General features: G+C 38.3%; 2 protein-coding genes across 2 annotated transcripts; both read right to left on the bottom strand.

The window, feature by feature from the left end:
* Positions 1-156: 156 nt before the first annotated feature.
* LOC122051293 (kinesin-like protein KIN-14N) lies at positions 157-7,485 on the bottom strand. Its single transcript, XM_042612342.1, has 17 exons — positions 7,351-7,485; positions 7,018-7,272; positions 6,798-6,942; positions 4,862-4,971; positions 4,666-4,785; positions 4,396-4,599; positions 3,543-3,752; positions 3,393-3,467; positions 3,103-3,249; positions 2,896-3,037; positions 2,685-2,794; positions 2,229-2,390; positions 1,954-2,147; positions 1,183-1,264; positions 1,004-1,108; positions 832-936; positions 157-594 (listed from the first exon to the last, which is right to left on the bottom strand). The coding sequence occupies exons 1-17, from the start codon at positions 7,402-7,404 to the stop codon at positions 445-447; spliced, it is 2,370 nt and encodes a 789-aa protein (XP_042468276.1). The 5' UTR covers positions 7,405-7,485; the 3' UTR covers positions 157-444.
* A 188-nt stretch (positions 7,486-7,673) lies between these two features.
* On the bottom strand, positions 7,674-21,425 carry LOC122050245. Its single transcript, XM_042611169.1, has 13 exons — positions 20,091-21,425; positions 19,619-19,920; positions 19,335-19,545; positions 19,021-19,258; positions 18,790-18,940; positions 18,421-18,718; positions 17,274-17,403; positions 9,534-10,849; positions 9,062-9,363; positions 8,778-8,988; positions 8,464-8,701; positions 8,234-8,384; positions 7,674-8,161 (listed from the first exon to the last, which is right to left on the bottom strand). Exons 1-13 carry the CDS (start codon positions 21,403-21,405, stop codon positions 7,856-7,858), a joined length of 5,169 nt encoding a protein of 1,722 aa, XP_042467103.1. The 5' UTR covers positions 21,406-21,425; the 3' UTR covers positions 7,674-7,855.
* Positions 21,426-25,564: the final 4,139 nt, after the last annotated feature.

Below are 25,564 nucleotides of genomic sequence, written 5' to 3'. Positions count from 1 at the left end.
TTTAAATACCGAACCCAATCTAATTTCTTTCATTCGATCAAAATCAAATCAAAATCTAGAAATATAACTCAAGTTTCAGGTTCACAGGGATTTACAATTACTAGCACAAAATCTGCAGAAGTAAATATATTCCCATTCCTCGGTTATCTACAAGAATTCATTCTAAATCACTTTCCAAATTTCAATTATGTAGAATAACAATATCTGAAAGATACACAACTATGAAATGAACTCAAGGTGCCTTCACGGTACACTCAAATCAGCATACGAACTCAAACTTAATTCAAAGCAAGCAAACCCACCACAAACGATCGATTGCTAGTGATTTGTGTAATATTACAGTGGACATGTTACAATTCTGACGGCGAATTATGATAACGTAGAGTTGGTTAACTGTGGTAAGGTCGAGGATCAACTATAGCTCAGCCGCAAATCTGAAGATGGTCACATCTGAGTGTGTCGTCGAGGAACTCCGATCTCGCAGGAGTTGACCCTCGAGGCAAACCGAAGTGAGCTAATTGATTCCCCAGATGAAGATGCTTCTGGGGAGATGTTGACGAACATTAATGTTTTAGAATCTCCACCTAAGCAAGGCTGTTACACAAAATGAAATTATATACCAAGCACTTGAAACTGTAAAGATTGAGTTCTACACAAAACATCTAGAGAAATAAAACACACAGCAGTAGCAAATCCAAGATTAAGTTCTAAAGTACATCACAAGAATTAGACACAAAGCACTTGCAAATCTAAAATTAAGTTCTAATTAAGGCATTTTGAGAATTAAAACAAGTAGGCTTTAGAACATTTGCAAACATGCAGTTTGTATACCTGCAATAGATAGGTTAGCTTAGAATTTCTGAAAGGTATGTGGTCTTCTTTCTTCCCGAGCGCGAAAATTACATCACTCAAGGCAGACAAACTCTTGTTGATTGCCTGCATTATAAAAGTGAAGCAGTAAATAATTTGCCAAGTTTGAAATTTGAACAAATTTATTCTTCACCTGAGTTTCCTTTAGGCGGTCTCCTGTCGCACCACTTCTTGCTAGGCGCTCACTTCCTGCAAGATCTATCAGGTTGAGTACACCTTGAACCTGCTGTTCTGTGCTCTGGAAGCAAATCATAGTTTTATGTCAATAGGAGAAAAAAAAACTTTAACAGATTAATAACGACAGGTTAATACCTCATTGGCACCGAATATCCTCAAGGTGAACACAAAATGACTTCTTGAGGATTCTTCGTTCATGTGTGTCCTTCCGACAGACCTGCATTGACATTTTAGTATGAACTTAAAGTATAGAACTGAGTTCAACCAGTGGAATGTGGATACAGATAAGAGATTCCGTTAAATGATGACAATAAAAGTTCCTTAAAAAGTTATTATTGGAAAATTCACCGAGTGCAGAAGTTGTAGGTTAATTCTAATGTTGCATTTGAGGATGCCAACTAGCACAGTTTGGTAAGGGCATTGGAAGTCGTTGCCCCTGGTATTATGAGGGTGCAAAGGTCTAGCGTTCAAAACCTGTCTTCACCCAATGTGGGTGCAAAAACACTAAAATTGTATTTGGCTCATAGAAATTGCTACTCGAATCCTTAATTCCCATGACACAGGTAATTACTATGTTCAGTTTCAATTTGCAAAAATTAACAGAATGCCAATTTGCATGGAATAGTTGATATTTAATTCCCCAACCATTGTTTATTATAACATTCTTACCAACCAGGAAATCAAATGCATCTTTTATGCCATTCATGAATCAAACAAAGAAATAACTATTCCAATTCTAATCCTTATATAGTTTACTCCAATTTTATTCGGTGAACAAAATGTACCATATAAAGGATATTACATTGGAATAAATTAATCAACGTCAAATAAACATCTAGGCTAAGAGAGTTTATTAACTACTACCAAGATACTAAGAAGTGAAAACAGTGGAAAACTATCGCCTACCTGCTCTGTGCAGCCTGGTGTAGGAGGTAAGAAACCTCCCTGATACTACAAACATCTACAATAGTAAGGTCAGACACTGTCGTATTGCCAGCAGAATCATGCTTAATTGAGTATTGTTTACCCTCCAAGCTGTGTGAACGGCTTGGAGACAACAAATCTCGAATTGTCTCATTATAGATCTCTAACATAGATGCCTGCAAAAGCACATGATCAACAAGGAAAAAGAAAACCACAAGTAAAGCAAGTGTTAATAGGAGTAACGGGCAGTATGATACCTGCATCTTGAACTTCCAACCCTGGCATTGAAGTGATTGGCTAGTTTCAAAAATCTGCTCCAATGAACGGGGTATGAGACCTTTCTGTTCTAAATTTTCTAGTTTTCCCATCATAGTGTAGGTTTTACCCGAACCAGTTTGCCCATAAGCAAAAATGCACACCTGTGGTTCAATATTCCTAAGATGAGAAGCTAATTGAAATATAACGGCAACAACAATTATTTTACTTCACTAAAACATTTAACTAGCAAGAAGAACTGCATTTTGCCCATCCGTCTTACCAATTAAGGATATATTTAAAACAACAAGCGGCAAAATCAAAATATGTGTTAATGAAAGTATAGACATTAGAAGATACTGAAGATATAAAATCTGATTTGGCATTGTGCAATAAACAAAGAGCCTTCCCATTGGACCACTCCAAAGTAAGCAAAATAAAACAAATAGTTACTCTACCTTGTACCCATCTAATGCGCTCTGCACCAATTGTGAAATTTCAACAAATACATCTTCTTGTGAAGCTTCATGATTGAATACTTTGTCAAAAGTGAAGCAGTGTTTTTGAGCTGACAATTTATATAGTCAGCACTGATGTGGCACATGAAGGGTACGGTATAAAAACAAAGAATGGCAACTAAACAATCTTGTGCAAAAAAATGTATCATACTATTATGCATCAAATCAATGCCCCTGCCAACAGATTCCACGCAAGTAGGATAAGAAATTGCTGCCCCATCTATACCGTTAGAATCACTATCGGGTATAATAGGGCGAACCCTGCAGAAGACTCGAATGTTTCCCTTAAGTTCCTGCAAGAATCATAGTATTGGTATAGACTATGCTTTAAAAATACAACATAAAAAAACAAAATTACCAATATGGTATTATGCAGCTTTTTACGCAATTTCTCTCCTTCCAAAATTTGAAACTCAGCATCAGCTAGACGATTTTGCAAATCAGTTATAATTTTCTTTTGCCCTTCATATTCAGACATAGTTGCAATGGTGGTCAAATCGGCTTGCTACATAAGTAATAAAAGGGTGAAGTTCAAATGAATGGGGACTCTATGTGGTAGAAAAGAACAAATTTATTGCTCATGCAACTATGAATTCTGGCAAACAAACATGCATCAATTACAACATTTAACTAAGTAAAAAATACAACCTTTAGTTTCTCATTTGAAGAAGCAAGTCGATGTTGCAATAACTGGATTTGCTCTCTTTGGGAAGTGCAGGTTTCCTAATGACATCAAGAACGAGAATGTGTTTTGTGCAAGTAGCAATAATATTGAATAAAGATAGTAGTCAAACAAACCTCAAGAGCATCTGACTTCATAGTAATCATATCCAAATCTTTGGATGATTTTCCATTTATTTCTTTAAAGTTAACAACGTCAAGTGATAAGCTCTGCACTTGTGCTAATGCATGATCTCGATCATCCCTTACTTGTTGAAGATCAGTCCTAAGACAATTTAGTTCTTTATTTAACTCTTCCTTCTGTTTAGTAAGCTCTTGCTGAGAAGACTGGCACAACAACCAAATTATGTTTAAGTTGTGAGATATCATTATATCATATATAATAAAAGAAAATGATAAGATGTCATAAAAGAAACACTGACACATCTCACAAGGATAGGTTCTGATGGCAATATTATCATAAAAACATAATATCCTTATTGATATTATCACAATAACATACCATTGATCAGGCATATATCTCACATATTAAGTAAAAACTTGTGAGCACATTTTTCCTATTTCAAAATAGCTGATAGCTAGCAAAAGTTTTTCTCATCCACTAGGAAATAGAGAATATCAAAAGCTAGATTATGTTTTTTTTTTCCATTTTTAAGTCTACTTTTCCTATGGTACTGTTTTACTTCAATAATTTAGCTAGGATTCAAGTAGACCAATTTGCATCATTCACATATCAAATTCCACTTAAACTAATCATTGTTAAATGGCCAGATTTTGTAACTCAACATCATAACTATTCTAATCTGATCAATATGAAGGTTTTACTTTGTTTCAAACAAGTTCTATTCTATCTACTTTCTTCTTCTAAATATCAACATTTTTCCTAATTACTTTAAGGTGGTTGTTTTAACTACTAAACACAAGTCCAAAAAACAAAAATTAGATTGAGATACAGAAGAATAACACTCACCCTCGAAGAATCCAACTGACTTTTAAGTGAATTAATGTGATCCCTTAGACTGGTTAAGTTTTCAACAATTGCAGTCTTCTCTTTCTGTAGCTTTGAGATGGTCTCACCGTTTTCCTTTGCATCAGCCTGAAGATTGCTATTATACTGCTGCAAACTAGTATTGTACTCCTGCAATCTCCTATTGTTTTCTTGGACAATCTTTAACTGACATGAAGACAATTAATTGGTTATATGGAGCAATGTGGGCATTTTCTACAGTAAATTAGGTACCTGATCATTGAGTCGTTGTAGCTCTTGGTTAACTCTTTCAAGGTCTCCAGATAGAGCAGTGCGGGCACTCTCCACAGCAATTCGTGTGTCTCTTTCATCCTCATAAGATTTTATTGCAGCCTTCATTGTTTGGCAAGTCATAATCAAATAAACATGAACTGAGCAATACAAAATATATATACACAAAGACTCCTACCTGCTTCTCAGTCTCTTCTCTTTCAAATTTCTCCAGCAAAGATACATACTCAACCTTTAACTCCTTAATGTGGACCTCCATTTCATCAATCTTTGCTCTCAACTGGGCCTCTACAGGCAAAATCCAAAGAGATACTAACTGAAAACTTACACATGCTTGATGAAATATCACCTCAATCTGAGGAATACGGCAGAATCCAGAAAGGTTTATTTCAGGCAAAAAAGGAAAACACACATAGAGAATGCTACAGAAATCTCCTTTGGTAAGTGGAGGGTGATGTTTAAGAAATGAAGATCATGTTAGAATACAAGTAGTATGAAACTTAAAATAACATTTGGAGAATTTTGTCCAGCAACTAAGACCATGTGATTAGCACAGTTGTCATATATAGATACACATACATACATATTAACCGTGGTATATCACTATCATTAATTTCTGGATAGTTTGGATATGTAGATAAAATGACTTTTACTTAGGACAACAAAAATAGAATGTTTGAGTTATTTATCTTTCTCAACTCCCCCCTTTTGTCCTACCTATCTATCTCAACATACTCTTCTTCTACCTTTACTATGGTCACAGAACAACTGGTACTAGGGCCAAACTGTTACTGCTCTAATCTTTCTCTATCCCTTTCACTTTCCTGCTTCAACGTCTCTTTCCTTTCACTTCCATCAGATTCGTCCTTCCTCTCCTCTTTCTTTTCTAGCCCAGCTCTTTCTCTTCTACCTGTCTTCTTATTCTCTTCTCCTCCTTTTCTATTATTTTCATAACTTCATCCCCTCACCTCCTGTTAGGGTCCTTTGTTCATCCTATCTCCATCTACAGGTGTGATCTTCTTCTAATCATCCTCTTTTTATTTCATCTCCTATCTCAACTATTTACCTTGCTTTTAATAGTCATTACAACCTGTTGATAATCCAGTGTCAACTCAATGTTTCTGCATTTATACCTCCACTAGTATTACAGTGCAGTAAAATCGGTCACTAGGTAAAAACTCCTTTTGTCACCGCCATATAGTGTATGACATTTTTCACCAATCATCCTACAAATTGCTCCTTTGTCAAAGAGATTATTTCTAGTTTTTGTGTCTCACAACATGTGTCGTATCAATCCTACATTTTCCCAACTTCCAACTCTAATCAACATGACAACAGATTTCGACAATTCTGACATGTAGACACCGCCTATTCCAATGCTCATCATATTCATGACTTTGTCTGCTAAAATTTGTAGAAAAATAGCCTTAAGAAACACACTGTTTGCAATGCTATTATTTCAATGATAAAAAGATGATGTAAAGGTCATATATAACTCATCTAATACCTTTGATATCAGGCTTTACAACAATTTATTGACAGATAACATAACCAACCATTAGCACATGATACAAGAAAAGAGTATCTAGCATCTCATTCTCCATTATTGAATTCCCTCCTCCAGCAGGGAATGATGATCACAGCAATCTCAAAAGGTCTTGCACACCATTATTACAGGCATGTAACCTAAACATCAAGAGAGAATTCTCCTTTGGGAAGAGAACATCGTGTTGGAATGCCATAAGGTTGTGTGAGAACTCCATATGAAATATTTTTTGATAGAAAAGTTGCTACTATTATCACTTTCCAAGTAGTTAGTATACAGATTCATTGGGTTTTGTCCTTAGAAAAGCAGCAAAACTTTTTAAAAAAAAATCATCAAAATCTGACATAAACTCTACTTTTCCTGTATCCTCTCCTAATTTTCCCCTTTCTTCACACCCTTCTTCCACCTCCCCTGTGGTACTAGACTTTTAAACTATCTGAGAAGTAAACATTGTTGAACTCAATAAAAAGTGAGTATAAGTTTTCCTCTGCACAATCATAATTTCAGCCACAGCTACATATCAACTATTCACAAAATCACAACCTAAGAGAACGAGTACTAATATTACCAATTTCATTGTGCCTTTTCTCTTCAGTTTCCATCAAATGTCGCTGCTTTTCCTGTTCCGCCAAATAACCATCTTCAAGGTCCATGTACCATTTGATGCAAATCCTGAGCTTCTTAATATACTCAATCATCTGCTCGCATCTCCCCTGAAAATTCACCGAGAAAAATACTAAAAAAATCCTCTGAGAAAGATGACATGAAGAACAAAGATGCCAAATCACCTTAAAGTCATTCTTGTTCTTCCCTTTCATCTTCTCCCCCAGGAGATTCTCCACATCCTCCCTGGACGAGAACTCGACCCCAGCACCATCAGGGGCTTCGGCGGGGGCTGCTTGGTCGCGGGTCACAGTGGGGTCAGGGCCAGCGTTGATGGAAGTGAGCAACTGCCGCCCCCTGGCGTTAGACGATTGGGTCACTGTCTTCCCGACCAGCCTCCGGCGCTTGTCGAGGGGCGCCTCATCCTGATTCTCCTTCCTCTGAGAGAACCAAAAGCGGATCCGAGAGGAACAAACGACAGAGTCTCAGAAAACAGAACAATGACTCAAAGAACTTACATGCAATGGGCTCCTCGACGGGAGACGAGGCTTGCCGGGGATCCGAGAAGCCATGGACACGACACGGAGCTAGGGTTTGTGACGAAAATTTGAATCTGAGAAGGCAGCGGGCTTTTCAGTGGCACAGCCAGCGAAGAAAGCATCGGGTTGACACGGAATTCCGGATTTGCCCTTGAATGCCCGATATAATCTCCACTGTTACAAACGCTTAGTTGGAAAAGTTAGGAACGTCCGTTATTTTAGTAAGAGCTTCAACTTTAACCTGCTGAATTTGCAATTAATCATACGATTGAAGCTAAAATGAAATCATAGAGATTGTGACGAATTAGCTTTGCTTCTAAATCACATTAAATTTGATCTCTACCAATCACAATTGAAATCAGATATAAGCAAGTACAGTCTCTACTACTGGAATTTGAAAAGAAACATCAAAGTTAAAATCCATGTAGTCTGACTTCAAATATCTGCGACGAACACAGTTCGAGGACGACGATGAGTTTGCACTCTAGCGGCCTTCTAAAGTTGTGATGGTCATACTGCAAATCTCCAAGTTTTCAGCTGATGGATCATCTCTGTCAAGATTAATGCTTCTTTTGGTAGAAAATGTTGGCTCTTTTGGTTTAGAAGAGATTGTGGATTCATTTTCCAGCATGAAAACAACTGACGACATGGCTGATCGATCACTCGGGTCATCCTGCACGCATAGGAGACCCACATGGATGCTCCTTAATGCTTCAGTTAGACAACATGAGTGTACGATGGAAGGATCTATGAAGTCCCTTGTGTTGCCTTCATTCCATAGTTGCCATGCCTGAAACATTTTTAAGTTTGTGAGTGTGAAATGAACAAGCTTGTAGTATCCTAAATTTAAGTGTTAACTTACATAAGCGAGGAGATTGGGGAAGTCCGTGACAAGATGAAAGCTACTAATCCGCATGCCACTCACAATCTCCAGAAGCAATACTCCGAAGCTGTAGACATCGGATTTCACTGAAAAGTGTCCTTGCATTGCATACTCCGGTGACATACATCCACTGCAAGACATCACAATTCATGCTACATAAAACTTTTCTATGTGGGTGTTATCTCAAGTTACATTCATATAATACTTACTAAGTTCCAACCACTCTATTTGTGTTCGCTTCATTCTGGTTTCCTCCAAATATCCTCGCCATGCCAAAGTCAGATATCTTGGGGTTCATGTCCTTATCGAGCAAAATGTTGCTGACCTTAAGGTCACGATGAATAATCCGTAACCTTGAATCTTGGTGAAGATACATAAGTGCTCTTGCGATTCCTTTGATTATGTTGAATCTCTTCCCCCAATCGAGCTTAGTTTTTTGCGTCGGATCTGTTTAGATAACGAAGAACTTCAAATTATATGATCTTAAAGTTGAAGTGACTATTAGAATACATTTGGAACTAACCAAATAGGAAGAGGTCCAAGCTTTTGTTGGGCATGTATTCATAAGCTAGTAATTGCTCTTCTCCATGAATGCAGTAACCAAGTAGCCTGACTAAGTTCTTATGCTGCAACTTAGCAATCAAAACGACCTCATTTTTAAACTCTACTAATCCTTGTCCCGATCCTTTCATGAGTCTTTTAATTGCAATCTCTTGCCCTCCAGGAAGCATGCCCTGAAATAAGAAAACGCATACTTAAAAGACAATAAAATCATACTAAAATCTGGCATGTTGTTGGATCTTTTACCTTGTAAACTATACCAAAGCCTCCTTGTCCGAGCTTATTTGAATGAGAGAAATTGTCTGTGGCGAGAACCAGGCTTTCAAACTTAATCAATGGCAGTTCTGGAGCTTCACTTGTCTCCCCTTCTATAAATTCTTTAGAATCAGACAAATGGTTCTGAAAGATATGACTCAAACTCGAATCACTTAGTGTTGTTTTCTCATAGAACTTCCATGAGGCAAAGACACAAGCCAAGGAAAAGATTGCTGCCAAAACTGATACCTCAATGACTATCTTCTTTTTATTGCTCTTGCCACCGGATGTACCTGTTTCAGTGAGACAATTCAGTTGCGTTGGAAGAACAAAAAAGTTGAAAGTTCTTCTAACTAATGATTCAATACTTGATGCAATGAACTGCAAAGACAGTTACATAGAATGATCGCTATGTGTTCATGTTGGAGATCCACTGTAAGGCACAAAAATGCACAAAATATACCTGAATTCAAGTTCATAACCTTCAAATACAAGTCTTGTCCCCTGCTTCTGTATACCTCTGCATCGATCATGTTTTCCATCCAAACCAAACACCTTTGGATCGTCCTGTTCCCCACATCGAAATTGTTATAAGCGTAAGCAGTACATGAACAATTTTCCATGCACTCAGACCTACACTCACTCATGTTCTTGCTCCTCAAAAACATGAATTTGTCTGGCAACTTCATCCTTGTCACTTGGAGGAAGTCAAACCCCTCTCCGCATCCCAAAGCTCTCGTTCTCGAACAACCATCCGAATAATTGCCACCTTCCCAGGCTCTCTTCAACTTAGGCTCGAATCCTTCCAAACACCTGCAAACTGGCACTGTTTCATTGTCATCGCAATATGCAAATTGACCACAGAATCCATAGACTTGGCAGCTGGTTGGCGTGGACGTAATGATTTGCCAAACTTTCGATTCGGAGCTCCAACTCAGGAGTTGCAGCTGCCCAGAATGGTTCAGTGTGTACCTAGTGTAGGGTGATGAATCTGATAGAGCTAGTTTGAGTAGAAGTCCGTCTACAGTGGGTGTCGTTGTCAAGTATAGCACAGAGTTGGAGCCTAGTCCGAGAGAGGTGGTGAATAAACTACTTCCCCACACTTGGCTCCTGATGTAGATCTCTGAACCTCTCCGTGTTATGAGCTGAAGAAAAGGGTCTGCATCGATCCTGCAGGTGAAGTTCCCCGGAGAGGGGTCATCTGCATCCTTCCAAGAGGTGAAGAGAGTGCTGGAGCGATCTCTGAACCTGAACCGAAGATTCATGCCCGGCATAAGGGTGTCTGTCGGATGATCAAAGCTTTGCCATACGACATTGTTGTCGTGGTCTCTGATCACCAGATTTCCTGTGTTCAGCAGCAGCGCCACTGCTCCATTCCCTGACGAATTCGACGACCAGGAGGTGCTTCCTTCGGTATCGACGACGAGCAGGTCGCCGTCGTTGGAGAAGAGGAGAGTCGCGGACGGGACGCCTTTATCTCTGTTGGCGACCCATATGACGGTCCTCTGAGGGAGGTTGTACCAGACACCAAGATAGAGGTCGCTGCTGCCGGTGGTCGTCTTCGGGGAGAAGAAGCCCAGAACGAAGGCGCCGCCGTCTGAGATCAAGGTGCCATTGGAAGGCATGAATTGACCGGGAGTTAGTCTGTCATTTGAATCACAAAGGATTGGATCTACAAGCAAAAGGAGGAAGATCGTGTGGATGAGCAGAGACCGCTTCTCTTTCTCCATCTGGTTCTGAAAGCTGTTTTTTTTTGTAGCTTCTTCGAGTTCATGCTTCCTTCACTTTTATGCTCTCCGAAAGACAAGGAGTAGAATAGATCCTCCAAGTCGGTGCTTTTCACATTAATTTGGGCAACCTTAATGGACGGTTAGCTTTAGTGGCAGAGAAATTATACTTTAAGGCTAATCGGTGGAAGATAATATTAACAATGGACATCACTGGAAGTTTAAAAAATAATATAAATAAATAAATAAATAAATAAAACGGTGATTGTCGCGGACGATATATATATATATATATATATATTATGTTTTTGATATTTTTTTATCATAATAAAAGGAAAAAATATATTAAATCTATTAATAATTTACTTCTGTTTCTATTTTCTCTGTTGATATTTGAATTAATTATATAGATATTTCAACGGCCTAATTAATATTTTTAACATGTACAAATAAATCAACAAATTATATGTAATATTTAATAATATATAAAAATTAATACTTAATTATACGAATAAAATAATTAAGTAATTTAAATATATACTTTTATCGCCTCGGCTGTGTAATCTTCGAATACAATATATAATAATTATTTTCTTCATTTTTTCCTAAATTTAAATTTTAGATCAGTTCTATCTATGATTATATAATATTTTGTAAAAATAAATGAAGGTATAATTTTCTATTTTTACATAAAGATAAATTTTCTTTGACTTCTTCAAACCCTTTTACTTACTCATATATGCACCCGAGCCTTATATCTCAGTTCGTTATCGTCAAATGAGATAATATTGACAACGTTAACCCTCAGCTAACGAACTTTATTTTACAGGACACTGAGAAAGGACGTACCGATAAATTGATATTAATCACAGATCTGAGCGAGTGACGAAAGACATCATCACTAGATGTTTTTACATTTTTTTTTGTTATCATTTTATGTATATTTTTCTTTCTATGTATATTATTTGTTTAATTAATCAATAATTAAAGAATAGACTCTGAATACATATTTAATTTTTTTTATCAATTCTATATATATTTTTTTATTAAGATTATAAAAAAACTAAAAAGGTAAAGATAAAATTATCTTAAAAAAAAAAAATCAATCGAAGACGAAAGGTCACGAACAAGTATGAACGCTGCCGTCATTTTTTTATTTCTAAATTCTAAAATGTACACAGGGCTAAAGCCTGGCTGGATAGATTAACACGTACCTCTGTCCTTGATTAGCTCTGATGCCCTACTCTACTGTGATGCAAAAAGGGATCAATTGAGCTTGTATTACACTCAATTCAACTCAACTCAACTCAATCCGATAGACTTGTTTTAACATCTCTACTTTCAAAAGTTCATCAAAACCTCATGTACGTAATTAAAAAAATATATATTTTATATCACTCGAGGAGAGAGGACGTCTTCTCAATTGTTCAACGATATAAATAAGTTACAATTTTAATAAGTTATAGGATTATTTTTTTAATGAATAGTTAACATAAAAATGTTAGGTTGATGGATTAGAATATTTTTAGTGAGAAAAATGAATAAATAAATAAAACTTTTTAATAAAGTCGTGCTTATATATATATATATATATGATTTGGAGCATGTGCGTAACTCACTCTTTTAACCTAATGTTAGGTTGATGGATTAGAATATTTTTAGTGAGAAAAATGAATAAATAAATAAAACTTTTTAATAAAGTCGTGCTTTTATATATATATATATATATATATGATTTGGAGCATGTGCGTAACTCACTCTTTTAACCTAATAGAATCGAATCTTAATAGTTAGGTCAAAACTTATATGCTTGATTTTTTCTTTTTAAAAGGCAAAAATGAAAACGTTCTTAATTATAAGAATAAAAGAGCATTCTTAAAAAAACAAAAAAGGTATGCCCCACTCAGAATATTTTTATTTCAGCTGCCAGCTGTTATAATAATTAACATAATATGTTAAAATATTTTTTTATTTCATTAGATAAAAATAGTATACCCGTAGTACTTTTATATAAATTTTTTTTATAAACTTTTCAATATTATTTAAATTTGATCAATTTTAAAATAATATAAGATTATTATAGCAGTCACTTAACTGATACTGCAACTCTCTCTTCTTTTCGCCTTCTCTCCTAAGGTACCACGGAGACCTAAGTTTTCAATGGAGAGCTACTGAGAGCCGTGCAAGATCATCGCCTCAATCCTACTTCTTGGGACCTGAGTGTAGGTTAATTATTAATATCATGGATCTTGATGAGATGACACGCTTGATTACAGAGATGAAACTATCGCATACAGTACCATGCCAGAAACTATAACTGAAAGAGGAGGACCTAAAGATTAGTGCCGATAGGATTGAGAATTGTCTCGTGGCTAAAGTAATGTCAGTGAAGACGGTCAACAAAGATACCTTTAAACAACAGATGTCACGTCTTTTGCAAATCATACCTCGTGTGTATTAAATTATATATATTTATCTATTTATTTATAATTTTTTAAGATAATTTGATCGTTTTCTTATTTATATTTAGAGTTTAGGGTAGCTCCTATTGTTGCTATCAATTTTGGTGCTAATGTTTTATCCTGCCGATTTCGACATCAACGACTTGTCCTGTCAATTTCGACGTCGATGTTCTTTTCTGCTGATTTCGATGCCGATGCTCTTTTCTGTCATTTCAATGTCGACATCCTATGCTGCTAATTTCGACGACGACGCTCTTTTCTGTCGATTTCGATGCTGACTCCTGGCCTGTGTTATTGATCTTGGCATTGATGTCATTTTCTACTAATTTCGACACTGACACCCTGTGTTGCCAATTTATACATTTGACATCTTTTTCTACCTCGGGTCGTCTTAACACCAGTTTTTACAGATTATACAAATGTGTATCCTTACAGTTTGGTTATTCTGAGCATTATTCGTTTTGTCATCATGTCTGGTCGTGCAGATGCTTCATGAAAATTAATCCGTATATATTTGAGCAGTTTCAACAGTTCCTTGCTTCACAACCACATGCTATATAAGCTTCCTCTCATATAGGTTTGTCATCATCTGTATTTCAGGTATATCTTCATCCTTATGGATTTTGGACTCTGGTGGCTCCCATCATATATCATCTAATTTATCATTTTTTGTTTATTTTCCTCCCCGTTTATCTATATCTATTGTGATTGATGATGGAACTCCTATGTCATTAATAGGTGTCAGTTCAATTGTTATATTTTGTTTATCTCTTACTAATGTTTATTATATTCTGAGTATTACTTTAAATCTTATTTCTATTAGTTAATTATGTGAGTCTAGATACTTAGTCTCTTTTTCTTCATCTAATTGTTATATTCAGGCATGGTCGTGGCTGCTGGCAGGCGCGAGTCGCCGCGCCTGGCCTGGCTATGGCTTGGCCGTATTTGGTTGTGGGTGGGCGAGTTTGGCTGGGGGTGGCCGCATGACCAGCCTTGGCAGCGATTGGCCAAATCTGGTCGTGGCGAGGCGTGGCCCCTGCTGCACACGTAGGGTGGCAGCGGCTGCCCGTGGCCACTGTTGGACGCGAGGGATACAGTTGCCCATGGTGGTCGCGGCTGCCCCCGCTAAGCGCGACAGCATGGAATTTATTATTGTATCAATTTTTATTTAAAATTTGAAAGGTGCTCTTAGAATTCATTGTGTTGTTTTTACAGGTCTCAATTTACCGTGATCTCAGTGTACGATCAGGACAACTGTTTTTGTTCGCCTTTTTTTTGGTATTCCTAAGTACATTAATATACATTTTCTTATCTGTATATAAAGTGAACTTTAAATAATTAGGTTATAGTTGATTGATTAATTGTGTTCCTTCATTTTGATTTGATGGCCTTTGTTGCTTAGTCTTCAATGATAAGATTTATTTGTAGTAACTTTTAATAATGTTTAACTAAATAATTACATACAGGTAAAATGTAGAATGAAAGAAGTTTGATGTATAACAAGAATTTGCCTAATCATCAGGGGCTAACTAATGAGTTTATCACTGCCTGAGACAATTCTTGAATTTTGCGTCTAGTCAAGTTAAGTATATGGATGGCAAGAAGATAAAGTTGTTGGTTGGTCCTAGGAAGATCGTACCGGCTCCACTGTACAAAAATTTTGTACAAGTGTCGAACCTTTCCTAAACAACCTATTGTGTTCTTTAAAAAGTAAATTAGGAATCGCAAACGGAACTTAACATTATTGAGTTACTGACAACTCATGAGTGTGTTAGTCTCCCTATGTTTAAGATATTGAATGCCCATTAATTTAATTGAGTTACTGACAACTCACTTTAATTAATGTCTTAGTCCAAGATTAGTACCACTCAACCTCATTGTCATGTCGGACTAAGTCCATCTACAGGGTTTAACATGACAATTCTTACGAGCTCCTCTTGGGGGCATTCTCAACCTAAATTACTAGGACACAGTTTCCTTCTATAATCAACAACACACACTATAAGTAATATTATTTCCCAACTTATCGGGCTTATTGATTTATCGAGCTAAATCTCACCCTTTGATAAGTTAAAGAAATAAATACTAAATATATGTGCTTGTTATTATATTAGGATTAAGAGCACACACTTCCATAATAACTAAGGTCTTAAGTCAGTATAAAAAGAACTTACCTTAAATGGTCCTACTCAATACACTCAGAATATACTAGTGTAATTTATTAGTCAAGGTAAACTAATATTTAATTACACTACGACTATTTAATTACACTACGCTACTGTTCATCTGGGAGAAATTTTGGTTTTAAACTTTTGATTTGAATCGATTCAATTGAGATTAGGGATTTGGTGTAGAGAATTGATTTGGGCTTGAATTGAGTTGAGCTCGCTTCTTCACTTGGATGATCCTCTTTGATTGAGTTGGTTGAACCTAATTCTCCAAGTGTGAGTCCACCTTCTCTTGAATCATGTACCAAATTGAACCTATTGGCGGGGGCGCTGAGGGCGAGTGTATTAACCTTTTGCCACCATGTACCAAATTGAATCAACTTCAATATCCTACTAGACCAAGTTCAAAATGTAAGGAATAATAACATAAATTAAGGATTAATATCATGGGCATCAAAATAATCCTCACTTTGTAAACATGATCACAAGATGTAAATTTGAGTATGCAAATAAATAGAAAACTCCAAATATCAAACCAAAACAATGTATCAAATAGTTACTCATCAGTGAGCCACGTGGCATCACTAGAGTAATACACATTTATGATGGAGAGCCGTCCAAACTAGCAATACTCATCAGTTACTCCTCGCCATCCAAACTCAATGAAGAGAGCCGCAACTCAACTGATCCGACTTCATCAAACTCCTCATCCCCCAGCTCAACTCCAAAAGGTATAGATCGATAGACGATATATATGGTACGTGCAATTATTGTTCAGTTGAGCCCGAAAATTTTGATGAAGCAATCAAAGAAGAATCATGGAGGAAAGCAATAGAGGAGGAAATCCATGTGATCGCGAAGAATCAGACATGGCAGCTTGTCGGCAAACCAACATACAAAGAAGTCATAGGTGTCAAATGGATCTACAAAGTCAAGTGTGACCCAGACGGATCCATTCAAAGGAACAAAGTCAGGCTCGTTGCGAAAGGCTATTCTCAGCAGCCTAGAATTGACTACGAGGAGACATTTGCCCCAGTAGCTCGGCTAGACACAATCCAAACCATAATTGCATTCATCGCCAGCAAGGGATGGAAGCTTTATCAACTCGACGTCAAGTTAGCATTCCTCAATGGCGAACTGAAAGAGGAAGTGTATGTAGATTAACCTCAGGGATTCATCCTCAAAGGAAAAGAAGAGAAGGTCTACAAACTCAAGAAAGCGCTATACGGACTTAAACAAGCTCCTCGCGCTTGGTACAGTGAGATCACAACTACTTCAACCAAACAGGATTCAAGAAAAGCAATGAAGCAACCTTGTATGTCAAACGTCAAGGTATCGATGTTCTTATAGTCACTCTGTATGTTGATGATCTGATTTTTACTGGAAGCAACAAAAAGATGATCGAAGAGTTCAAAGATGACATGACTCAAAAGTACGAAATGAGCGATATGGGTCTACTTGGCATTTCTTAGGCATGGAGATCTACCAAGAAGAAGAGACCGTCTTTATTTGCCAAAAGATGTATGCAGAAATGAATTTGAAGAAATTCAACATGTTGGGATGCAATCCCGTCTCTGCACCACTCATTATGGGGGAGAAATTGAAGAAAGAAGATGGAGGAGAAGCAGCAGATGACACTCATTACCATAGCCTCATCGGTAATTTACTATACCTCACAGCAACCCGACCTGATCTCATGTATGCCGCAAGCATGCTCTCAAGATTTATGCAGAGCCCGAACCATTTCCACCTTGGTGCAGCAAACCGTGTCTTGCGCTATGTCCAAGGAACAACCGACCTTGGTCTAAGTTTTCAGAAAAATCACACACTTAACCTCGTCGACTACTGTGATAGTGATCTCGGTGGATCCTTAGACGACATGAAAAGGACCTCGGGATACTGTTTCTCTTTTGGTTCAGCAATGATCTCATGGTTATCCAAGAAACAACAAAGTGTTGCACAATCATTTGCCGAAGCTGAGTATATCTCAGCATCACTAGCCACTTCACAAACAATATGACTTCGAAGAATTTTAGCCGACCTTGGTCATCATCAGGATGAAGGAACCGTGTTGTACTGCGACAACAAGTCTGCAATTGCTATGACTAAGAACCTAGTTCACCACAGCCGAACTCGACATATAACACTCAAACATCATTTTATCCGACAAGCAATAGAAGACAAAGAAATTCAACTTGAGTTCTGTCGATCTGAAGAACAGTTGTCTGACATCCTCACAAAAGCACTTCCTAGAGAAAGGTTTCAACAGCTCCGAGCTAAACTTGGAGTCCGACAACACATCAAGGGGGAGTGTTAAAATTAATGTGTTGTAACCAACACCATCTTTATTAGGCATTATGAGAGAATTGCAACAATCACACTAAAGTCATTGTCTTTATGGTTGCTACACATCAAGAATGAGTGAAACGAAGAGTCCTCATTATGAGAGACTTTTGGTCTTCCCATTCCGTTTCTTTCAAAACTATATATATATGCTTTGTAAGGCTAAGTTGATAGGGCGATTCAATAAGAAAGAAAAGGAATCATTTCTCTCAACAAAGTCTATTCAACACTCTTCCTTCTGTTTAGTTAGTTCTTGCTAAGAAGATTGGCAACACCAAATTATGCTCAAGTCGTGGGATAACATTATATCATAGATAATAAAAGAATAAAATAAGATGCAACAAAAGAATATCAAAGGCTAGATTATGTTTTTTCAGTTTAAATAGTTAGTAGCAATGAAAAATTTTACTCAGCCACTAGGAAACATAGAATATCAAAGGCTAGATTATGTTTTTTTTTTCTCCATCTTTAACACAAACTGGAACATTGTTTCTCATTAGATTTGATACATCCACATAAAACTGTGCAGCCACATTGAATTCGATCTCTACTGTTGGAATTTGAAAAGGAACTTCAAAGTTAAATTCCATGTAGTCGACTTCAAATATCTGCTATGAACACAGTTCGACATGAGTTAGCACTTTAGCGGCCTTCTAAAGTTGTGATGGTGATACCGCAAATCTCCAACTTTTCGTCTAATGGATCATTTCTGTCCAGATTAATGTTTCTTTTGGTAGAAAATGTTGGCTCTTTAGGTTTACAAGAGATTGTGGATTCATTTTCCAGCATAAAAACAATCGACGACATGGCTGATCGATCACTCGGGTCATCCTGCACACATAGGAGACCCACAAGGATGCATCTTAATGCTTCAGTTAGGCAACATGAGTCTACGATCGAAGGATCAATGAAGTCCCTTGTGTTGCCTTCATTCCATAGTTGCCATGCCTGAAACATTTTTAAGTTTGTGAGTGTGAAATGATCAAGCATTAGTATCCTAAAGTTAAGTGTTAACTTACATAAGCGAGGAGATTGGGGAAGTCCATGACAAGATGAAAGCTACTAATCCGCATGCCACTCACAATCTCTAGAAGCAATACTCCGAAGCTGTAGACATCGGATTTCACCGAAAAATGTCCTTGCATTGCATACTCCGGCGACATATATCCACTGCAAGACATCACCATTCATGCTACATTAAACTTTTTTTATATGGCTGTTATCTTAATTTACCTTCATATAATACTTACTAAGTTCCAACCACTCTATTTGTATTGGCTTCATTCTGGTTTCCTCCAAAGATTCTCGCTATGCCAAAATCAGATATCTTGGGATTCATATCCTTATCAAGCAAAATGTTGCTGACCTTAAGGTCGCGATGAATAATCCGTAACCTTGAATCTTGATGAAGATACATAAGTGCTCGTGCGATTCCTTTGATTATGTTGAATCTCTTCCCCCAATCGAGCTTAGTTTTTTGCGTGGGATCTGTTTAGATAACGAAGAACTTCAAATTATATGATCTTAAAGTTGAAGTGACTATTAGAATACATTTGGAACTAACCAAATAGGAAGAGGTCCAAGCTTTTGTTGGGCATGTATTCATAAGCTAGTAATTTCTCTTCTCCATGAATGCAGTAACCAAGTAGCCTGACTAAGTTCTTATGCTGCAACTTAGCAATCAAAACGACCTCATTTTTAAACTCTACTAATCCTTGTCCAGATCCTTTCATGAGTCTTTTAATTGCAATCTCCTGGCCTCCAGGAAGCGTGCCCTGAAATAAGAAAACGCATACTTAAAAGACAATAAAATCATACTAAAATCTGGCATGTTGTTCGATCTTTTACCTTGTAAACTATACCAAAGCCTCCTTGTCCGAGCTTATTTGAATGAGAGAAATTGTCTGTGGCGAGAACCAGGCTTTCAAACTTAATCAATGGCAGTTCTGGAGCTTCACTTGTCTCCCCTTCTATAAATTCTTTAGAATCAGACAAATGGTTCTGAAAGATATGACTCAAACTCGAATCACTTAGTGTTGTTTTCTCATAGAACTTCCATGAAGCAAAGACACAAGCCAAGGAAAAGATTGCTGCCAAAACTGATACCTCAATGACTATCTTCTTTTTATTGCTCTTGCCACCGGGTGTACCTGTTTCAGTGAGACAATTCAGTTGCGTTGGAAGAACAAAAAAGTTGAAAGTTCTTCTAACTAATGATTCAATACTTGATGCAATGAACTGCAAAGACAGTTACATAGAATGATCGCTATGTGTTCATGTTGGAGATCCACTGATGGGCACAAAGATGCACAAAATATACCTGAATTCAAGTTCATAAGCTTCAAATACAAGTCTTGTCCCCTGCTTCTCAATACCTCTGCATCAATCATGTTTTCCATCCAAACCAAACACCTTTGGATCGTCTTGTTCCCCACATTGAAATTGCTATAAGTATAAGCAGTACATGAACAATTTTCCATGCACTCAGACCTACACTCACTCATGTTCTTGTTTGTCAAAAATATGAACTTGTCTGGCAACTTCATCCTTGTCACTTGGAGGAAGTCATACCCCTCTCTGCAGCGCAAAGCTCTCGTTCTCGAACAACCATCCGAATAATTGCCACCTTCCCAAGCACTCTTCAACTTGGGCTCGAATCCTTCCAAACACCTGCAAACTGGCACTGGTTCATTGTCATCGCAATATGCAAATTGACCACAGAATCCATAGACTTGGCAGCTGGTTGGCTTGGACGTAATGATTCGCCAAGATTTCGATTCGGAGTTCCAACTCAGGAGTTGCAGCTGCCCAGCATGGTTCAGTGTGTACCTAGTGTAGAGTGATGAATCTGGTAGAGTTAGTGTGAGTAGAAGCTCGTCTTCATCGACTACCGTTGTCAAGTATAGCGCAGAGTTGGAGCTTAGCCCGAGAGAGGACGTGGTGAATACACTACTTCCCCACGCTTGGCTCCTGCTGTAGATCTCTGAACCTCTCCATGTGATGAGCTGAAGAAAGGGGTCTGCATCGATCCCGCAGGTGAAGTTCCCCGGAGAGGGGTCATCTGCATCCTTCCAAGAGGTGATTAGAGTGGTGGAGCGATCTCTGAACCTGAACCGAAGATCCATGCCCGGCATAAGGGTGTCTGTCGGATGATCAAAGCTTTGCCATACGAAATTGCTGTCGTGGTCTCTGATCACCAGATTTCCTGTGTTCAGCAGCAGCGCCACTGTTCCATTCCCTGACGAATTCGACGACCAGGAGGTGCTTCCTTCGGAATCGACGAGGAGCAGGTCGCCGTCGTTGGAGAAGAGGAGAGTCGCGGACGGGTCGCCTATCGGTTTCTCTCTGTTGGCGACCCATACGATGGTCCTCTGAGGGAGGTTGTACCAGACACCAAGATAGAGGTCGCTGCTGCCGGTGGTCGTCTTCGGGGAGAAGAAGCCCAGAACGAAGGCGCCGCCGTCTGAGATCAAGGTGCCATTGGAAGGCATGAATCGGCCGGGAGTTAGTCTGTCATTTGAATCACAAAGGATTGAATCTACAAGGAAAAGGAGGGAGATCATGAGGATGCGCAGAGACTGCTTCTCCTTCTCCATCTGGTTCTGAAAGCTTCTCTGTAGCTTCTTCGAGTTCATGTTTCCTTCTTCAGTCTTTAGTGGCAGAGAAATTATAATTTATACAGGGAAGATAATATTTTGTGCAACCTTAATGGACATCAGCGGAAGTTTCTTTTTAAAAAAATACAAACTGTGCTTGTCGCGGGCGAGTCCAGCCAAGGTCCGTGTTCTCTCTCACACACACAGGGCGTCTACTCAATTATTTAAATATAAAGATCAATCTTAATTTCGACGAATTAAAAGATTAATTTTCTTAAAAGAAAATTAATATAGAAATATTAAGTTGATGGATTATCTATTGTGAATATTTTTTTTAAATTTATTCTAATAATTAATAAAAAAAATTTGCTCGATTGATCGATGTAAATGGGATTCATAGCGAAATAAAAAACAAAAAAAAAACTTTTTAGTAGATTCGTGCTTATATATGATTTGGAGCATGTGCGTAACTCACTCATTTAATCTAATAGAATCGACTCTCAATAGTTAGGTCAAAAATTATATGATTGGTTCTTGTTTTTTAAAAGGCAAAAATGAAAACTTAATTATTAGAATCAAATTAAGAGCATTCTTAAAAAAACAAAATGGTATACCCCGCTCTGAATTTTTTTATTTCAGCTACCAGCTGTTAGCGGTCATCATAATTAATATAGTATGTTAAAATATTTTTTTTTAATTTTATGAAAATAGTATACACGTAGTACTTTTATATAATTTTTTTTTATAGAACTTCTTAATAAAATAAAATAAAATAATTATAACATTATTATAGTGGTCACTTAACGGATGCCACAACTCTCTCGTGCTTCTCTCCTAAGGTTACCACATAGACCTAGGGTTTCAATAGAGAGCTAGTGAGAGTTGTCTTCTTGTCCATGTAAATAGGTGTGAGTATTCAGTTAATTCAGTCCATAAATTAATCGAATTAACCGAAAATCGATTTAGTGTTGACTAACCAAATCAAATCAAAGTTTTACTAAAATTGAAATCGAATTAGTTATTTCAGTTAACACCGAATTAACTAAATTTGTTTAAAATAATAATAAAAAATTTTTATATAAAATTAATATCAAATTAACCGAAATAACCGAATGTTCACCCCTACGTGCAAGATCATCACTCAATCCTATTTCTTGGGATCTGAGTATAGGTTTATTACTAATATCATGAATGCTAATGAGATGACACGCTTGATTGCATAGATGAAACAATTGCATATAGTATTAGGGTCGATATGTAGCTAGATGATGATAAGCAGCGGAATGTAAAAGAAACAAAAATACAACGCTAACACAAGGATTTACTTGGTATCCACCTCAAAAAGAGGTGACTAATCCAAGGATCCACACACACGAGAACTCTCCACTATGAAAATCCTCCTTTACGGTAACTACCGAAGGCGGAGAAGCCTTATGTTAGACCCCGTGGGTGTTTTAATGTAATCAACCAAGTTGGTTAGGTCCTGCCTTGTGTTTGATCCCTGTGTCTGAGTGTGCAGGAGCTTAGGAGCGCAGGAAGTCGAGCGGAAGACGCAGCTAGCGAGAAGGACGGCACGGGAAGGGAGCCGACAGGCTCGGTGCGTCCGAAGGACGAGAGAGTTGCGGAAGAGTACACCAGTGGGCGAGAAGAACATGCGCGGCGTTCGAGAGATGTTAAACCGGGGAGGAAGACTGCTCAAGGAGAAGGTCGGGAATTAGGTTCGGGTGAGCCCTATTTCGGTTGGTCGAAATCACCCAAAAGATCGGAGCGTTGGAAGTCAAAGCAAAAGTGAGCTGAAAATAAAGCTCAAGGCGCCTTAAACCAGTGCTGGAGCCGCCTCCACCTTAGAGGTGCCTCAAATAGCATTGGAGGCGCCTTCAATCTGGTTTAAGGCGCCTTCAATCTGGTTTAAGGTGCCTCCAACTGGTCAAAATAACCGTTTGCGCTGCGGATAAAGTTTTATCCGCTGACCGAGCTGGAGGCGCCTTGAACCTTATTGGAGGCGCCTTGGACCCTCGGGATAGACTTTCCAGGAGCTATATAAAGGCCCCTGGAACTAGGAAATAGAACACAACTCAAGCAATCAACTGTGTACTCTTTCCTAGCAATAGTTCTAAGCTTCCAAAGTGTAAAAGGCTTCTCCACTTTCAGAGAAGGAGATTATTCAGTGCGCTTTTTCTTTATGTCTTGGATTAACAACCTTCTTGGTTGTAACCAAGTAAATAGCTGAGTCTTTTTTCGTTTCTGTTAATTTATTTGTTATTGTTTACTATTGCTTTCATTTTGAGTTGAAAACTCTGAGGAGGGTAGTTTTAATTTTTTCAGAAGCAATTCACCCCCCTCTTGCCGCCCTCCGCTGCACCTACACCTTATCCAAACTCACACAACAACAAGAAGAAGCAAATACAAGTAAATCTTACCAGATTTTATACAATGAACCCTAGCTAGCTTCTCCTTCTTGTTTGGAACGCCTCTTGACCTTGGAAGTACAAAACCACCTTGCTCCAAGAAGCTTCAAGAACTGGCGGTGAGCTCTAGAGATATTGCTGTGAAGTTTTGTGAAGATTCGGGCGAAGTTCTTCTGAATAAAACGCTCACAACGACTTTATCCAGCGTCAACGGTCGGATCCCAATCGATTGAATTGCTTCCAATCGATTGGGGAGGCTTTGGATCGATCGGTTGATCGATCCAGAGCGCCTCTGTGCTCTCTAGAACTCGCTTGAATCGATTAGCCGATCGATTCATTAACCCTCGCGATTTTCCAGCGCTCCAATTAATCGCCCGATCGATTGGAGGCTCCCAATTGATCGAGTGATTGATTGAGAGGGCTTCTGTGCGACAAACCCAACTTCCCAATCGATCTACTGATCGATTGGGAGGAAAGTTTGTCGCGAGTCACACCCAATCGATCGGGCAATCGATTGGGCATGATTCAATCGATCGGTTGATCGATTGATTCAATCTTGATTTGCCCCAATCAAGTCCCAAGCCCCTAAACCCCAACATCTGGTCAACCATGACCTGTTGGGACATCATGCCTAACATCCGGTCACCCTCAACCTGCTAGGACTTCCTTACCAAGTGTCCGGTCAATCCCTTTGACCCGCTTGGACTTTTCTCCTCTTGTCAAGTATCCGGTCAATCCTTTGACCTACTTGGACTTCTCAATACCAGGTGTCCGGTCAACCTTGACTCACCTGGATTTCCACGTGCCTAGCTTTACTCACCAGGACTTCTCTTTTACCTAGCTTCACTCACTAGGACTTCCCATCTGTCTGGCTTCACTCACCAGGACTTCCCATCTGTCTGGCTTCACTCACCAGGACTTCCCATCTGCCTAGCTTCACTCACCAGGACTTTCACCTAGCTTCACTTACTAGGATTTTCATACTGCCTGGCTTCATGCACCAGAACTTTCACCTAGCTTCACTCACTAGGATTTTCATACCGCCTGGCTTCACTCACCAGGACTTTCACCTAGCTTCACTCACTAGGATTTTCCATCTGTCTGCCTTCACTCACTAGGACTTTCACCTAGTTTCACTCACTAGGGTTTCCCAGTCAAGTATCTAGTCAGTCTTGACCTACTTGACTCTTCTTCACATCTAATTGGGCAGCCTTGACCAAAAGAGAATTGTACCAACAATCTCTCCAAATGAACGATTGTACCTGTAATCTTCATGTATCATCAGTCTCCATGTATTGTCAAACATTGAAACCCAAAACATCAAAACTCAAGCTTGAGTCATCTCAAGCTTAGTCAACCAAGTCAACCTTGACCTAGGGAATATTACACCAACAATCTTCTCCTTTTTGATATTTGATAATACATTTTAAGTTAGGCTAATCCTATAGCCTCAACTTCCTTTTCCTGCCAAAGTATGAATGAGGGCTTCCTTCATTCTCCCCTTTCCTAAAGGGTAAACTCCCTCTTTAGGTAATGAAGGTCTAACTTAAACCCTACATTCTTTGTAAAATACCGAAAAATGACGAATAACCATAAGGGAAATTTTTTAGAATTTTTTGGAGCTCATATGGACGAGCTTACGGGGATAAAAACGGGGCCCCGGGAAAGCCTATTTAGGCTACCCCATTTAAGCGAGGAAATGTCTATTTTCTTAATTCCTTTTTCTTTATTTTCCTCTTCCTTACTCGTCGTTTCTTTCTCTCCCTCGCGCCTTATCCTTGCCCTAACCA

This window comes from Zingiber officinale, chromosome 3A, assembly GCF_018446385.1.
Source record: "Zingiber officinale cultivar Zhangliang chromosome 3A, Zo_v1.1, whole genome shotgun sequence".
Classification (NCBI taxonomy): domain Eukaryota; kingdom Viridiplantae; phylum Streptophyta; class Magnoliopsida; order Zingiberales; family Zingiberaceae; genus Zingiber; species Zingiber officinale.
The sequence above is the reverse complement of the archived record's forward strand: the minus strand, read 5'-3'. Positions and strand labels throughout refer to the sequence as shown.

Bases quoted from the DNA above. Each gene is read 5' to 3' on its own strand.
- LOC122050245 (XM_042611169.1), bottom strand. From the start codon at position 21,405: ATGAACTCGAAGAAGCTACAGAGAAGCTTTCAGAACCAGATGGAGAAG. The intron at 19,546-19,618 runs GTAAAAGATCGA...TTCTTATTTCAG, and splicing joins GCTTTGGTATAGTTTACAAG to GGCACGCTTCCTGGAGGCCA. The intron at 10,850-17,273 runs GTAGTCGACGAG...ATAAAAGTGAAG, and splicing joins CCACCGAGATCACTATCACA to GAAGCATGAACTCGAAGAAG.
- LOC122051293 (XM_042612342.1), bottom strand. From the start codon at position 7,404: ATGGCTTCTCGGATCCCCGGCAAGCCTCGTCTCCCGTCGAGGAGCCCA. The intron at 4,786-4,861 runs GTAGGAGTCTTT...CAAACAATGAAG, and splicing joins GAGAAGAGACTGAGAAGCAG to GCTGCAATAAAATCTTATGA. The intron at 3,753-4,395 runs GTGAGTGTTATT...TTGTTGTGCCAG, and splicing joins GTCAGTTGGATTCTTCGAGG to TCTTCTCAGCAAGAGCTTAC.